We start from the raw sequence: 15,641 nt of genomic DNA, 5'->3' as shown, positions 1-15,641 counted from the left end.
CAATTTCTCTTCATTTCCCCAACATAAAAGAGTATAATATCATCTCGAAAGTGTAAATGAGTTGCAATCACTTCATGTCTCTCCACTCTCCAGCCCTTGATGAGATTATTAGTGGCAGCTTTAGTAATCAATCCACTTGGTGCATTAGCCACCAAAGTGGACAAAAGAGGAGATAGAGGATCTCCTCATCTCAAACCCCTCTTTGGGGGGTTTGGGGGAGGGGGGGGATCTCTTGTAAGTCCATTAATCAAAATGGAATAATGGCAGGAACTAATACAACCCTCAATCCACTTGCACCACCTATCCACAAAGCCCACTTTAACCATGGTTAAAAGAACATCACATAGGACCAAACATATTCAGATTTTACAGTTATGATGGGTCTTCACAAAGGTTCAGCACTTAGCTCCTATCTATTTGCATTGATCATAGATGAATTGACTAAGCATATTCAAGAAGTTCCTTGGTGCATATAGTTTGTGGATGACATTGTTTTAATAAATGAAACTAATAAGGATTAAATGCAGAATTGAGCTTATAGACAAATGCCCTAAAAACATGAGGTTTCAAAATAAGTAGGACTAAAACAGAGTATGACATGTAAATTTAGTAAGAATAGCAGTGTAAATCAGGATAGAATTAGGATTGGAGACCAAGAGATAACTCAAATGTAATCATTTCCGGTACCTTGGTTCAATAATTATGAAGGGATAGATTGAAGATGTCACCCAGAAAATTAAATGTTGGGCAAAATGGAAGGGTGCACTTGGACTTTTGTGTGATAGAGAATACCACTTAGAGATTAAAATGAAAATTCTACAAAACAATTGTAAGGCCAGCTATGTTGTATGGAGCAGTGTTGGGCAATCAAGAAACATGTTCAGAAAAATGTGATAGAAATGTGAATGCTAAGATGGATGAGTGGAAAAACTAGAAAGGATAGGATCAGGGATGAAGCCATCCATAGAAATCTTGGAGTAGCTCCACTAGGTGATAAAATAAGAGAGAGATAGAGTACGCTAAAGAAGACCACCAAAAGCCCCAGTTAGAAGAAGTGATCTGTTACAAGTGGCAGGGGCTAGAAGAGCTAGTGGGTAGACCAAAAAGGGCATCAGTAGAAGTAGTAAGAAATGGTTTTAAATACCCGTCTACCCCCTGAACCAGGTCAGACCCCGAAACACCCACTATAGGGGTGTATCGAGAGATCACCGATATGATACGTATTGGCCAATGCGGCCTGATACGTATCGATATTTTGAACCTTGGTTGGGTAAGGCATGGATGATGATGATGATGGGACCAAACAATTTAACAAACTAAGAATTCCATTCTATTTTTGCTCAAAGAGAAAACATACAAGCATATATGGGTAACTAAGGAGACTCAGGTTATTCTTCACCCAAATTATGAAATTCTTACTACAGACCAAAGAAAAATTTTAAAATTTCTAACATATTGACTAATGTCTTTGAAATTTTAAATGGACCATTAAAAATGACCTAATTAACAACTTAAAATGAATGATCCAAGCTCATCTCTACAATTAAAAAAAAAAAAAAGATTAAACTGCCCCTATGTCCTAAAAGTACAAGGAAAAAGACCAACAATTCAAGATCCAATTACAACCATTCCGATCCCCGCATCAGAGATAACCCCAATGTGCTAGGAGCCGAAAAGGATCTTTACATGTCCAAAAGAAAAAACAAGAAAAATGCAAAACAAAACAAAGCTCAATCCAGTTGGGACTAAAAGACTTTCCAATTGACCTATAAATACCTTTGCATAAGCCTATGATACATATCATTAAGGACCAAGGAAAATGGGCCTCTTGCCAACGAAATGAACTGTTATGGGGAAGGGATTCTTTTTACTTGATTACAAATAACGAAAATGAACGTAAGTCTGCAGCAGAGGAAGAATTATAAGGAGCAGGTTCAGATCCAACCAACCTGCCCTGAAACCATCTAATAAATTCAAGTAGGTGATTCATTGCTGATAATTTGAGGTTAACCATATCAAAGGTAATGAAAGGTTAAAATGTTTGACCAAAAAATTTAAATGTTTTCCAACTCTAAACATAGAAAATAATTAGTCCTAGTATATTCAAATTATTTTTTGGTTGTAATCTATGTATCTTGATACTAACAGATCTTAATCTCAGTTTGAAGTAAGATACACAGGTGATGCTACTGTATATTGACATTTTATTGCAGTATGTACATCATAAAATTTGTGCTACAAGGGTAATTGACCATTTACAAAGGAAAAGGTAAAAAGGCAGTACAGAAAATTCATCAAACAGAGCTCCTCACTTTTTAATACAGAAGCACAAACACATTTTTTGACCCACTAAAACAAAGAAAAGAAGGCTTAGAATATTATGAACCAAGTCATGAAAGGAAGTGTAGAGTACATCCTCTTTTCCTTATAAAGTGAAGAATCAAATACAGTTTGTTCTATTCCAAAAATGTCTACATTACAATAGTCAACTAATAAATAAAGAACTCGAAGGAAGAGATTAAGGCACCAATGATGACATTTCACCAGTAAGGAGACAAAAGTATCTGACCTGTGATCGAAATCGAGATGCTTCTCTGCTAGGAAGCTCTTTAAGAATATCTTTCAAACCTGCTACAACATAAAAGACTTACATGAGACTGCACTGAGAAAAGAATTCCATACACACCAATTTAACTTGCAGAAGGTTTCCCTGTTAAGAGAAGTATTTGCTTACCTCTTGCTTGTCTTTCAATCTTATAGGCTGAACGAATTACACCCTGGATTTGATTTCCGGCCTGTCTGCAAATAAAATGGAAGTGTTGATGAAAAAATCAAGAATAGTCATTAGTAAATAGAAATCATTGATGAATTACTGTCAATCAATACCAACAAACCTAAGTTTAGTTCTTCCCCGCTTCATCTCCTGTTCTGCTTGTAATGCCCTCTTCTGAAAACAGTAAGTAAATATTCTAACAGTTAAGGATGTCTGCTTTACAAGTACAGGACAAGAAGTAATATCATATATCAAAGAGCAACAAAAGCAAGGAAATAGATTACCTCCAATTTTTCACTTTCAGCTTTCATGAGGGCAATAGATTGTCGCAACGCCTTCACTTTAGAGTCTGCTCTAGCAAGCAAGGACTGCAACCACAAAGGAGAAAAAAAAAAGAAAGAAAACATTCATGTAAACCAATCATTTAATTTTTAAATATCTAGAGTTCATCATTAAAGAGCTCAAACAGTAACAAATCCATTAGAATTATCCTGAATTCCAGTGTGATACTTTAAAAATTGATTCACTAAACCAAAATGGAGATATACAACAACAAGTTGTGGGCAGAAACAACAAACCCAAGAAGAAAACCATCCCAATATTTACAATAAGCCCAGAACATGGATTGTCTCTGAATTCCTTGTTTTGCTAAACCATCAGCCATACTGTTTGCAGAACTCCTAATCCAATTTATTTGGATCAGCATGTCTTTAGATAGCTGTATGAAGCGCCTGAATTCATTCCTCAGTTGCCATATTACCCCTTCCCCCTTTTCAGCCAACCCACAACTATTTTCGAGTCACCTTCAATTCCAATGTGATACTTTCCAGACTATAGACATTTAGCAACAAAGAAAAATGACTTCCGTTGGTAGTAGGCAACTATACATACAAAAATTACCCACTACCATGCTAAATGGCTAGACATCCAATAGTTCTTTGAACCTCCTAAGTTATGCCATACAATGAATTGGCATTTAGAAGTTACCACTTAAAAGGATTATTCCTTCTATAAGCTTGTGATCATAAGGAAACCAGTTTTATCCATCAGGCCCGTTACCAAAATGAGATTTAACTTTTCAACCAAAGCATTCAATGTATGATTGAATGAGATCAAAACATAAAATTGTCCATTCAAATGGATACCTAGGCTGCTAATAGTCTGGCAGATTCTTTAGCTCAAGCTGGAACAGAAAGAGATGGATTAGTGTGGGGCCATCCAGATCCATGTCAGGATTGAACCCAAGACAGTGTTTTGTTTGTAGCATAAGAATGTGGTGATTGCCTTTGCCTGATCTGTATATTGCTATACTGGTCCTCATCTCCATGCTAGGGGAATGAGGGTTTTTTTTTTTTTGATAGAAACAGTAACTTTCATTAAGAAGATTAAAAAAGTACATCTATCACCACCCAAAGGATGGCTAAAGAGACCAATATCATAAACAGTCTAAAAGCAAGCCCAAAATAAAGCCCCCTATTTAGTCCTTGTTTTGCTAGAGCATCAGCCATTCCATTTTCTGATCTTCTTACCCACTTAAACTGTACCCTTAACTCCCTTGCTAAGTACGATATTTCCCTTAACTGTTGCCTGTAAGGCATGCACCCAAATTTCTTGCTTGCATCCAACCAATTACCAGCTTGGAGTCACCTTCCACTTCTAGCTGTTGCATACCCCACTGCTTGGCCAGTCTAAGACCTTGTAGTAAGGCCTTTATTTCTGCCCAAAGTGAGTCTCCCACCCCAATTGGACCCAAGAAGAGGGCCAGCATTTTTCCTTCCTCATCCCTGAAGACTCCCCCAATACCTGAAGGACCTGGATTGCCTAGAGAACTTCCATCAAAATTCAACTTCACTCTAGTTTGTAGAGAAGGGGACCAACTCTCCTGCACTATATGAGAAGAGGAAGAGGAAATAGCTATAGCACTCCAACCTCTACTCAAATCATCATAAGAGAACTCCTTGAAGAGTTGCAGAATTTTCAGCCAATGTAAAATTTTGATGGCAATGTCCTCAACAAGTGCTTCCTTTGATTTTTCCTGCCCTTGGAAGATCATGTTGTTTCTTTCTTCCCAAACCAACCAAACTATTGTTCATCTTTCATTAATAAAGTCAGTTGTTGATTGGAAGAAAAAAAAAACATCCTGCATCATGCCACACACCCAACTTGTATATAACAAGAAGAGAACCATCTTTTGAAGAAGTATTGTATTAAGATATGTGTGACAAAAAAGATTACATCAGCACCCTGTACACCATTGCATTGTAAAATGGGAATATTGAAAAAGTAAATAGTATCAAGAAAAGTGATTGTTAATAAGTAAACCTTCTGACTGATCAAACAAATAAGTAAACCTTCTGCTTCAAAGAAAGAATTATAATGAACACCCCTGAAACATTTGTGTGACAATGTTGAAGGAAAATTTTTAACAAACCCAAATAAACCTTCTGCATTGACCGATGACCCTTTCTCATATGATAGGATAGATGGGGGTTCCCTACCATAGAGAACCTTGAACGGTGTGTTTCCGGCTGATACATGAAAGAGGAGTTGTACCAGAATTCTGACCATGGCAGCCACCGAGTCCATTGACATGGCCTTTCACTTGCAAAACAACGCAAGTAAGTTTCAATGCATCGATTGACTACTTCAGTTTGGCCATCGGATTGTGGATGGTAACTTGTTGACGGGTTGTGTTTTCTCCCTTGCAGCTTGAAGTATTCCTTCCAAAAGTTGCTAAGGAAGGCTGGGTCCCTGTCGGATATAATGGCCCTGGGTGTGCCATGTGATCTTGTAATTTCTCTTACAAATGCTTCAGCCACCTTTGCTGCTGTGTAAGGGTGGGCTAGAGGGATGAAATGGCTGTACTTGGAGAGGCGGTCAACGACCACTAACAGAACTGACTTGCCTTTCAATGGTGGCAGTCCTGTGATAAAGCCTATTGAAACTTCATCCCAGACCTCATTAGGGATGTGTAACAGCTGTAACAAGCCAGCTGGAGATTGTGCCACATATTTCTGTTGTTGGCACACAGGACATGAGGTAACAAAGTCTCTGATGGTCCGCTTCATACCCGTCCAGAAATAATGGGCTGCAATTCTCTTGTATGTTTTAAAAATTCCTGAGTGGCCTCCCATAACAGAGTTGGGGAATAATGCTAGTAATTCTGGTGTGTGAGCAGAATTAGCAGAAATGACTAATCTACCTTTGTAGAAGACTGTGGAGTGAACTGAATATCCTGGGGTCAATCCTGGGTCCCGGGCCCACTTAGCTCGAATTTAACTTAATGTAGGGTCCTGTTGTGCCTCTTGCTTGAGCTGTTCCAGCAAGGGATAGCTGGGTTGAGATACTACTAGTTGGGCCATTTCAGGCATGCGCGACAAGGCATCCGCTACACGATTGGCTGGGCCTGGCTTGTACTCAATCACATAGTTGTAACCCGGGAGCTTATGGGCCCATTTCTGCTGTTCTGGGGTATGGAATCTCTGCTCCAACAAGTACTTCAGGCTCTTTTGGTCAGTACGGATTATGAACTGATGTCCCAGTAAATATGCTCTCCATTTTTGGACAGCCAACACCACTGCCATGAGTTCTTTCTCATATGTGGATTTGGCTTGAGCTTGCTGAGATAGAGCTTTGCTGAAATAAGCTACGGGCTTGCCTTCTTGCATCAGTACAGCACCTATACCACACCCTAAAGCGTCACATTCCAGCACAAATTGCTTAGAAAAATCTGGTAGTGACAGCGTTGGTGGTGTGGAAACCGCTTTTTGCAACCTCTCAAATGCTAATTGTGCTTCATCTGACCATTGAAAAGCATCTTTAAGCAGCAGCTGTGAGTGGTGCGGCTATCCACCCATAATGAGGGATGAATTTCCGGTAGTATCCTGTAAGGCCCAAGAAGGCACGCAATGTTTTGACAGACTTTGGTGGTGGCCAATTTTGGATGCTTTTGACCTTGTCTGGATCCGCCATGACCTGTCCTGCCTTCACATGGCCCAAATATTGTACTTGTGACTGGCCGAAAACACATTTGGATGCTTTTGCAAACAATTGGTGTTGCCTCAAGAGTCCCAAAGTGATAGACAAGTGTTTTAAATGAGATACCCAATCAGCGCTAAACACAAGAATAGTTAAAGAATCAAAAAGGTTCAGCACACCCAAGGGGGAGTCTAGCTTCTTCCGACAACCAAGGAAAAGGGGCAGGGAAATGTGGAGAATAACAAGAGCTTCCATCCTATGGTCAATTTGGGAAGAGAGAAACAATAGGATCTTCCTAGGGCAAGAAAAATCCAAGGAAGCACTTGTAGACGTTGTCACCATCAAAGTTATGCACTGGCTGAAAGTACATCATCTTTTCAAGGATTTCTCCTCAGCGGACTTAATTAGAAATTGGAGTGCTATAGCTATATCCTCACCTTCCTCCCCTGTGGTACAAGATTGTTGAGTACCACCGCCTCAGTTTAGGGTGAAGCTAAACTTTGATGGAAGCTCCTTGGGTAATCCAGGTCAGTCGGGAGTTGGGTGTGTACAGAAACGAGGAAGGAAAAGTCTTGGCCCTTTACTCGGGCCCAATTGGAGTGGGAGATTCATTAAAGGGCAGAAGTAATGGCCTTACTACAAGGTTTGAAATTGGCGAAACAATGGGGAATGCAACAATTAGAAGTGGAAGGTGACTCCAATCTGGTAATACAGTGGATGCAAACTAGAAATCTGGGAGTGTGGTCTCTTAGACAGCCTCTAAGAGAGATTATTAGCTTAGCAAGGGAGATTGGGGTGCACTTTAATTGGGTAAGAAGGTCAGAAAATGGAATGGCTGACACTTTAGCTAAGCAAGGAGTTACTAGGGAGGCTTGTTTTGGGCCTGTTTGTAATTTTTTGATTTTCTTTTTCCATCCACTTTGTGGGTGGTAAGCTTGTAATCTTTTCAATTATCTAATGAAAGTTACTTTTTCCTATCAAAAAAAAAAAGAATATCATTAAAGAAGACTAGTATGAAGCGATGTAAGTATGGTCGGAATACCTCGTTCATGATGGCCTGAAATGTTGATGGGGCGTTGGTGAGCCCAAACGACATAACGAGGAATTCATAATGACTGTCATGTGTGCAAAACACTGTTTTTGGTACATCCTCCGAGTGCATACTTATTTGATAATATCCCAATCTGAAGTCGAGCTTAGAGAATAACATGGCTACTTGTAGATCATTTAGTAACTCATCAATGAGTGTATTATGATTTGGCCTGCCCTTGAGTTCTATTAGTCTGATAACAGCCAAGAAGAGAGAAGATGAAAGAAGAAAGAAAGAGAGAAAGAAAGGAGGAGAAAAAGAGAGAAGAAAAGTCTGGTTCGAATGAGAGAAAAATTACCTCTCCCATTTGGCCAGATGTGTTTTATATTACTAACATAATAGAAAAGACACATGTGTCCCTACTTAAGTGAAAGACACTAGTTCTAACATAATATTACACATCAGCAACCTCAACATAAGTATAAAGACAGAAATACCCCTACATACTCGACACTAACACTCCCCCTCAAGCTGGTGAGTATATATCATATAATCCCAGCTTGTTACATATGTACTCCACTCTTCCCCGACTCAACCCTTTAGTAAATAAGTTTGTCCACCGGTTCCCTGTGTTAACATATGCAGTGTCTATCACTCCACTCAGCACCTTCTCTCTCACAAAGTGACAGTCAACCTCTATGTGCTTGGTTCTTTCATGAAACACCGGATTAGAAGAAATATGAACTGCAACCCGATTGTCACAGTAGAGCTTCATTGGAGTGTTAACATTGTATCCTATCTAGGGCTGTTCACGGGTCGGGTTGGGTCGGTTTACTGGCATTTTTCCAACCGACCCGACCTGGTCGGTTTACCTAGAAATGAAACTAAAACCGACCCAGTACTAAGTAAAACCGACCTAGTCGGTTTGAATCAGGTTGGGTCGGTTTGGGTCGGTTTTGTGAATGATTCTCTCGATGTGAACGGTAAAGGATTCAAGTCTAAGAAAGCAAAGGTTGGATGCCTAAAAATTAAAAATGATTTGATGGATTAAAACTGATATTTTATATATCAGAAATTTTATATATAATATGTATATTTCTGAAATAAAGCTGAAATATATATATATATCTGAAATATATATTAAAACTGAAATATATATATAGTAAAACTGAAATATATCAGATATATATAATATCTGAAATATATTATATATATAATATATATCTAAGTCGGTTTGGGTCGGTTTGGTTTCGGTTTTCATATCGGTTTATGTTTTTTTTGTAACCCGAAACCAACCAGTGCTGAAGAAAAACCGGCCAACTCGAATTGAATCGGATCGGGTTGGTCAGTTTGGTCGGTTTGGGTCTTGTTATAAACAGCCCTAATCCTATCTCCTGTAGAAGGTTCCTTAGCCACACTAATTCACAAGTAGTATGTGCCATAGGTCTATATTTTGCCTCTGCACTGTTTCTCGCCACGACTGTCTGCTTCTTACTTTTCCATGTCACCAGATTACCCCCAAGAAAAGTGCAATAGCCTGTGGTAGATCTCCTATCAGACATAGAACCGGCCCAATCAGCATCAGTATGTCCTATTTCAAGTTTTCCACCACTTTTGTATATCGAGCCACGACCAGAAGCCCCTTTCAAATACCTCATAATTCTTAGAACCGCATCCCAATGAGGAACCAGAGGTTTCTACATGAATTGACTTACCACACTAACCGCATATGAAATATCTGGCTGAGTAATGGTTAGGTAGTTCAGTTTACCTACAAGTCGTCGGTATCTTCCAGCAAATCAAGCACATTTTTCCTCTGACACAAATTAATACCATGCTTAGACCTTGCTAATTCTATCCCCAAGAAATATTTCAATTTACCAAGGTCCTTTGTTTGAAAATGTTCCTGCAGAAAAGTCTTCAACCTGTCAATGTTCATTTTATCATTCCCGATAATAACAATATCATCTACATACACCACCAATAGGATTTTTCCTGCCTGAGAGTTATGACTGAAGACTGAATGATCAACTTGGCACAGTTTCATACCAAACTTCTTTACCACCTCACTGAACCTACTAAACCATGCTCGAAGAGACTGTTTAAGCCCATAAATAGCCTTTTTTAGTCTGCATACCTTACCATCCTCCCCCTGAGCAACAAACCACGGTGGTTGCTCCATATAAACCTCCTCGAGCAAATCACCATGGAAGAAAGCATTCTTGATATCAAGCTGATAGAAGGGCCAATCATACATAGCAGCAAGAAAGATCACAACACAAATTTAACCTATCTTAGCAACTGGGGAGGTCTCTATGTAGTCAATACCATAGGTTTGGGAGTACCCTTTTGCAACCAATCTAGCTTTCAGTCGCTCTACACTACCATCAGGTAAATACTTAACAGTATAAACCCACTTACAACCAATAGCCTGCTTCCCGGCTTCCTAAACATCCTGGAGAGGCAAGGGCTTCCTGGACATCCTTAGGGACAACAACAGAGGATAACAAAGAGATAAACTAGCTATGGGAAGCGGAAAGGTGAGTGAGTGAAACATAATTAGAAATAGTATGAAGGGTGCAAGTGCATTTACCTTTCCACAAGGCAATGGGAAGATCAAAATCAGATACTGGGTTTAGGGCTGGTGTGGGGACAACTGTCGGATCTGTCGACGTTGATGGAGCTGGAGGAGCAGCCGGTACATGTGGGCAATGTGTATCCACTTGACGGATAGGTGGCCGTTCAACTGGTGGTGGCACTGGAGGCAAGGACTTGGTCACAGCTGGAACAAGAGGAACAGAATCCGCAACTGAAAGAGGAAGAGGAGGTGATGAAGAGGAAGAAACATCACTGAACCCCAAGAAAAACGGAGTAGACTCAAAGAAGGTAACATCAGCACACATAAAAGAACGTCGAGAACTAGGACGATAAAACTTATACCCTTTCTGGGTCCAGGAATAGCCAAGGAAGATGCACTTAATGGATCGTGCATCTAACTTGTACTTCCCGGGGCCCAGATTATGGACGAAGCAGACACACCCAAAAACCCGAGGAGAAAGAGGAAACGAAGACAAGGTCGGAAACAAGGTAGTGAACGGGGAATGACCATCAAGGATAGACATGAGCATCCGATTAATCAAGAAGCAAGAAATAAGCACCGCATCACTCCAAAAGGATTTGGGAACATTCATGTGATGCATGAGGAATCGAGTTGTTTCCAAAAGATGGCGATTCTTTCTCTCAGCCACCCCATTTTGTTGTGGAGTGTAGGTACATGAGGTCTGATGTAAAATGCCATGTTGGTCCACGTATTCTTGAAATGATGAAGATAAATATTCACGATCATTATTGGAACGAAAAATTTTAATGTGAACACCAAATTGATTGCGAATCTCAGTATAAAATTTTTGGAAAATGATAAACAATTCACTCATTTCTTTCATTAAATAGAGCCATGTCATCCTTGGATAATCATCAACAAAAATAACAAAATATCTATATCCATTGTATGATATCAATTTATAAAGACCCCAAACATCTGAATGAACCAAAGAGAAAAGACTCGACACACGGTTATCAACCCTAGGACTAAAGGGAACACGATGACGTTTCCCCAACTAACATGACTCACAATCTAAAACAGAAATTGACTCAACGAAGGAACCAAAGACTTCAAAACTTTCAGCGAAGGATGACCAAATCGATAGTGCCACTGGAGAGGAGAGAGAGATAACAGGAGAGTTGTTGATGTTCTACCACCACCGTCAAGATAATACAATCCACCAACTTCATGCCCTCCACCAATCTTCATCCCCGTCTTGAGATCCTGAAAAACACACAAAGGGTAAAAAGTAATAGAGCAATTGAGGGACTTGGTCAACTTACTAACAGACAAGGTTAAACAGAAATTTAGGGACATACAAACCTGAGGATAAAAGGGGTCATGTTAACATTGCCAACACCACAAATGGAGGATGTGGAACCATTAGCAAGGGTAACAGATTGTGATGTTGAGCAATGAGATAGGGAAGAAAACACACCTGGAGTTCCAGTCATGTGATCGGAGGCTCCAGAGTCAATAATCCAGGGATTGGGTGTGGATGCCAAACAAGCCATACTTGAGTGTGCGAGAGTAGCCATGTTCTGCTGAGATGTGGACTAGACAAACCTCTCATACTCATCACAGGGGACACTCATCATCTCCTTCCCGGGAACATCTGTGGATGTAGGAAGCATATGATCAGCAGAACGACTCTCCTGTCTGAAGCTGTTGTCACTAGTCATCGCATGATTGGCCCAAGTTAAGGGTGGACCATGCGAGTCATAGCAATAATTAATGGTATGTCCATCCATACCACAGTGAGTACACCTCCTCGAACCCGAACCACGTCCTCTACCATGGGCTCCCCCTAAATCTCTACCTCCATCACGACCACCACCATGGTTATATGTAGGTCCACCACCACCACTCCGGCCATATACCGAACCACTACAGCCAGACTGAGCTCCTCGAGCTCCACCTCTAACACCACAGCCCCTCGATACTGCAAAGGCTGATCTATCAGAAACATTAGAGTTCTCAGTAGATCCAATGGAAATCCTCTGAAGTCAAGCAAACACCTCTTCTAAGGAAGAGAGAGCTGACCCTCCTAGTATCTGAGCCCGCACTGGTTCATACTTAGATTTCAGCCCCACCAAAAATCAAGTCACATCAAGTTATTCTCTCTGTTGTTGCTGAATTTTGACATCAGAAGTGAGGGGGTGATAAACATTCAACTCATTACGAACGTTTCTCATACTAGCATAGTACTCCTCAAGACTTTGATTGCCTTGCTGCAGATTAAAGTATTCCTGATACAGTTGATATACTCTGGTTGTGATGTCTTGACCAAAATACAACTTAGCATGGTCCCACACATCTTTGGCAGTGTTAAGAAACATGAAATTTACACTAATATCGGGTTCCATACTGTTCCATAACCACGTGATAATCTGTGCATCATCTTGTTCCCAGTCATCATACTCATGAGAATCAGTGGAGGGCTTTTCCTCCCTTATGTGTTTCACCTTCTTCTTTGCCTTAAGAAAAACTTCTACAAATTTAGCCCAAGGTACATAATTCTCTTCATTCAGTTTAATGGAGGTCATTTGAACATTCAGATAGCCAGTAGGTATCATCACATTAGATTTGCTATCACTGCTATCTCCCATTGTTGAATTCTGTTATTGCTGAATTCGGCACATTGCACACTAGACCACACCACACACTGGTTTCAACACTTGTTATTGCTGAAGATTGCACTCTTTACACAAACCCTACCCCACGACTACCTGAAATCTCACCACACTATATGAGGACTGCTCCCCCTTCGAATTACACTGATAACAGCAAAAACCCTAGCACACTACAGTTTGAAATCCCACCATACGATCTGAAACATACTTCTTATTTGATTCATAACAAAAAATGCATAGAAATCTCTTACCTCATCACCCGAAAATCAAACCACACAAAAAATCAAACCACACAAAAAATCAGACCACACAAGACACCCACTACACCACACGAATCAGCCCTCTTCTCTTTATCGATTAGGGGAGGGCTTCTTAGAAACCACAGCAACTGACCACGAACAGCACAACTGGAGGCATAGAAACCTCCAAGGAAAGAGGGCGACCACTCCTTTTCAGCCCTTTCCCTTATCTCCAACCAATGGCAATGAAACCAAGAGAAAACCCTAGACTGGGTGTGCAGAAAACAGAAATCTGGGCAGATCCGAGTTGCTTAGTTGTGCTCTGATACCATATTATGATTCAGCCTGCCCTAGAGTTCTGTTAGTCTGATAACAGCCAAGAAGAGAGAAGAAGAAAGAAAGAGAGAAAGAAAAGAGGAGAAAAAGAGAGAAGAAAAGTCTGGTTCGAATGAGAGAAAAATTACCTCTCCCATTCAGCCAGATGTGTTTTATATTATTAACATAATAGACAAGACACATGTGTCCCTACTTAAGTGAGGGACACTAGTTCTAACATAATATTACACATCAATAACCTCAACATAAGTATAAAGACATAAATACCCCTACATACTCGACACTAACAGAGTAGAATGGGGAAACAATCCTTAACTGTAATCTGATTTAGGGTGTGGTAATCCACGCAAAATCTCCACGTTCTGTCCTTTTTGACTAGTAACACAGGTGCCGAATATGGACAGAACCCGGCTGAATAAATTGTTTCTCTAATAATTCTTGGACAATTTTTTCCATTTCTTCCCACTGGAATCTTGGGTAGTGATATGACCTTACATTTGATGGGGACTCACCTGGAATTATCTCAATTCGATGGTCCGCGGGCCTTGGGGTGGTAGGCCTTTTGGTTCTTGGAATATATTTGAATACTCTTTAAGGAGCTCTTATAATTCTTGTTGGGCTTCTGCTGGAATGGGCTCTTCTAATGCTAGTACCGAGCTGGATGGTTCCACCCCTATTTTCATGAAGATTATTTGGTCCTCATCCTGGCATGTTTTGATGATGGTTTTCTGCCCATTTGGCTGGGGTGAAGTTGGCTTCAGACCTGTTAAGTGGCATTGTTTGCCCTCTATGGTGAAGTCCATTGTTAATTGTGACCAATCACAAATGTGAACAGTTGTTCAGTCCCACTGAAGATTAAAGGATGTAAATCAACTGTGAACAGTTGTTCCTATATTTTAAGTGTGATTTGTCGACAAATACCTTCACACTTTATTTGGTTACCATCTACTACGTGAACTGTGAATGGATCCACATGTTCTATAGTAAGCCCATTTGTTTGGCGGCAACCTGAGTTATAAAGTTCAGGGTGCTACCACTGTCAATTAAGACAAAAACTCTTCGACCTTTTATAGACCTGAAAACCCTCATGGTTTGTGGGGGTTTTATTCCAATGAGGGCATGCAATGATATTTATAGTGGGTTGGGCTCACCTTGTTCTGCAACTATGACTTCAGTCTAGGTCTCCTCTTCTATCTCTTCGGTCTGGAGCATGAATAGTTGTTGGGCTTTACACATGTGGCCCAGCACAAATTTTTGTTTGCAGTTGTAGCATAGGCCTCGGTCCCTACGCGATTGCATTTCGGCCCATGAAAGTTTCTTGAGAGGGATTGTGCAGGTACTATCGCCATAGATCTTGATTGTGGGCCTTCTTGATGTTTGGCCAACCCATTCCTTCCAGTAGACATAGGCCAGTGGTTGATTGGTTCATTCAAGATAGCTAGAGTGAACCGTTGGGTCCAGTTTGAGCTTGGGTAGGCCATAAGAGAGGGTCGACTGAGTTTCTTGAGCCAAGTCAGTCTCTCTTCTAAATTCTGGCGAGACTGAAAGTTGTGAGCAATGGCAGAGGTTGGAGGGCCTTCACCTCCACTTTAATTTATTCCCTCAAACCGCCGATGAAACATCCCAGAAGAGCAATCTCCGGCCAGCCGTGTACCCTTGTCAACAGCTTTTCAAATTCAACTTGATAATCTCGCACAAAGCCCGTTTGCTTTAGCTTCGATAAGGTTTCATCGTAGCTATCAAATCCAACTGGCCTGAACCTTATGCACAAGGCTTCCATAAAGTCAGCCCAAGAGACCTGAGGATGAGACCTGCGGAATCATTGGAACCACAGTATGGCCTCTCCTTCCAAATGGAAGGAGGCTATGGAGACTTTGTGATGGCTCGGTGTGTTGTGATATTCAAAAAAAAATTCAGGTTTGAAAATCCAAGGTATGGGGTCGTCACCAGCTTAGTTGGGAAAGTTGAGCTTGGTCGTCCTCATGGATGGCTCCTGGTTCTCTCCTATTTCCTTCAACTTCTCGGCTAGATTCTTCGTTCTCATTTTCAA

At 40.6% G+C, this 15,641-nt stretch overlaps 1 protein-coding gene across 1 annotated transcript in view; it reads right to left on the bottom strand.

Moving 5' to 3' along the window:
- The window catches only part of LOC104598502 (alanine-tRNA ligase), a 35,238-nt gene that overhangs the window by 5,835 nt on the left and 13,762 nt on the right, over positions 1-15,641 (bottom strand). The window contains exons 5-8 of the mRNA XM_010260598.3: positions 3,058-3,141; positions 2,895-2,947; positions 2,735-2,799; positions 2,570-2,628 (exon numbers count right to left, since the gene is read on the bottom strand). Of these exons, the coding sequence (XP_010258900.1) occupies positions 2,570-2,628; positions 2,735-2,799; positions 2,895-2,947; positions 3,058-3,141 (261 nt within the window). The remainder of the gene's footprint in view (positions 1-2,569; positions 2,629-2,734; positions 2,800-2,894; positions 2,948-3,057; positions 3,142-15,641) is intronic.

This window comes from Nelumbo nucifera, chromosome 6 (genome assembly GCF_055504915.1).
Source record: "Nelumbo nucifera cultivar China Antique chromosome 6, China Antique-T2T, whole genome shotgun sequence".
Lineage (NCBI taxonomy): Eukaryota > Viridiplantae > Streptophyta > Magnoliopsida > Proteales > Nelumbonaceae > Nelumbo > Nelumbo nucifera.
The sequence above is the reverse complement of the archived record's forward strand: the minus strand, read 5'-3'. Positions and strand labels throughout refer to the sequence as shown.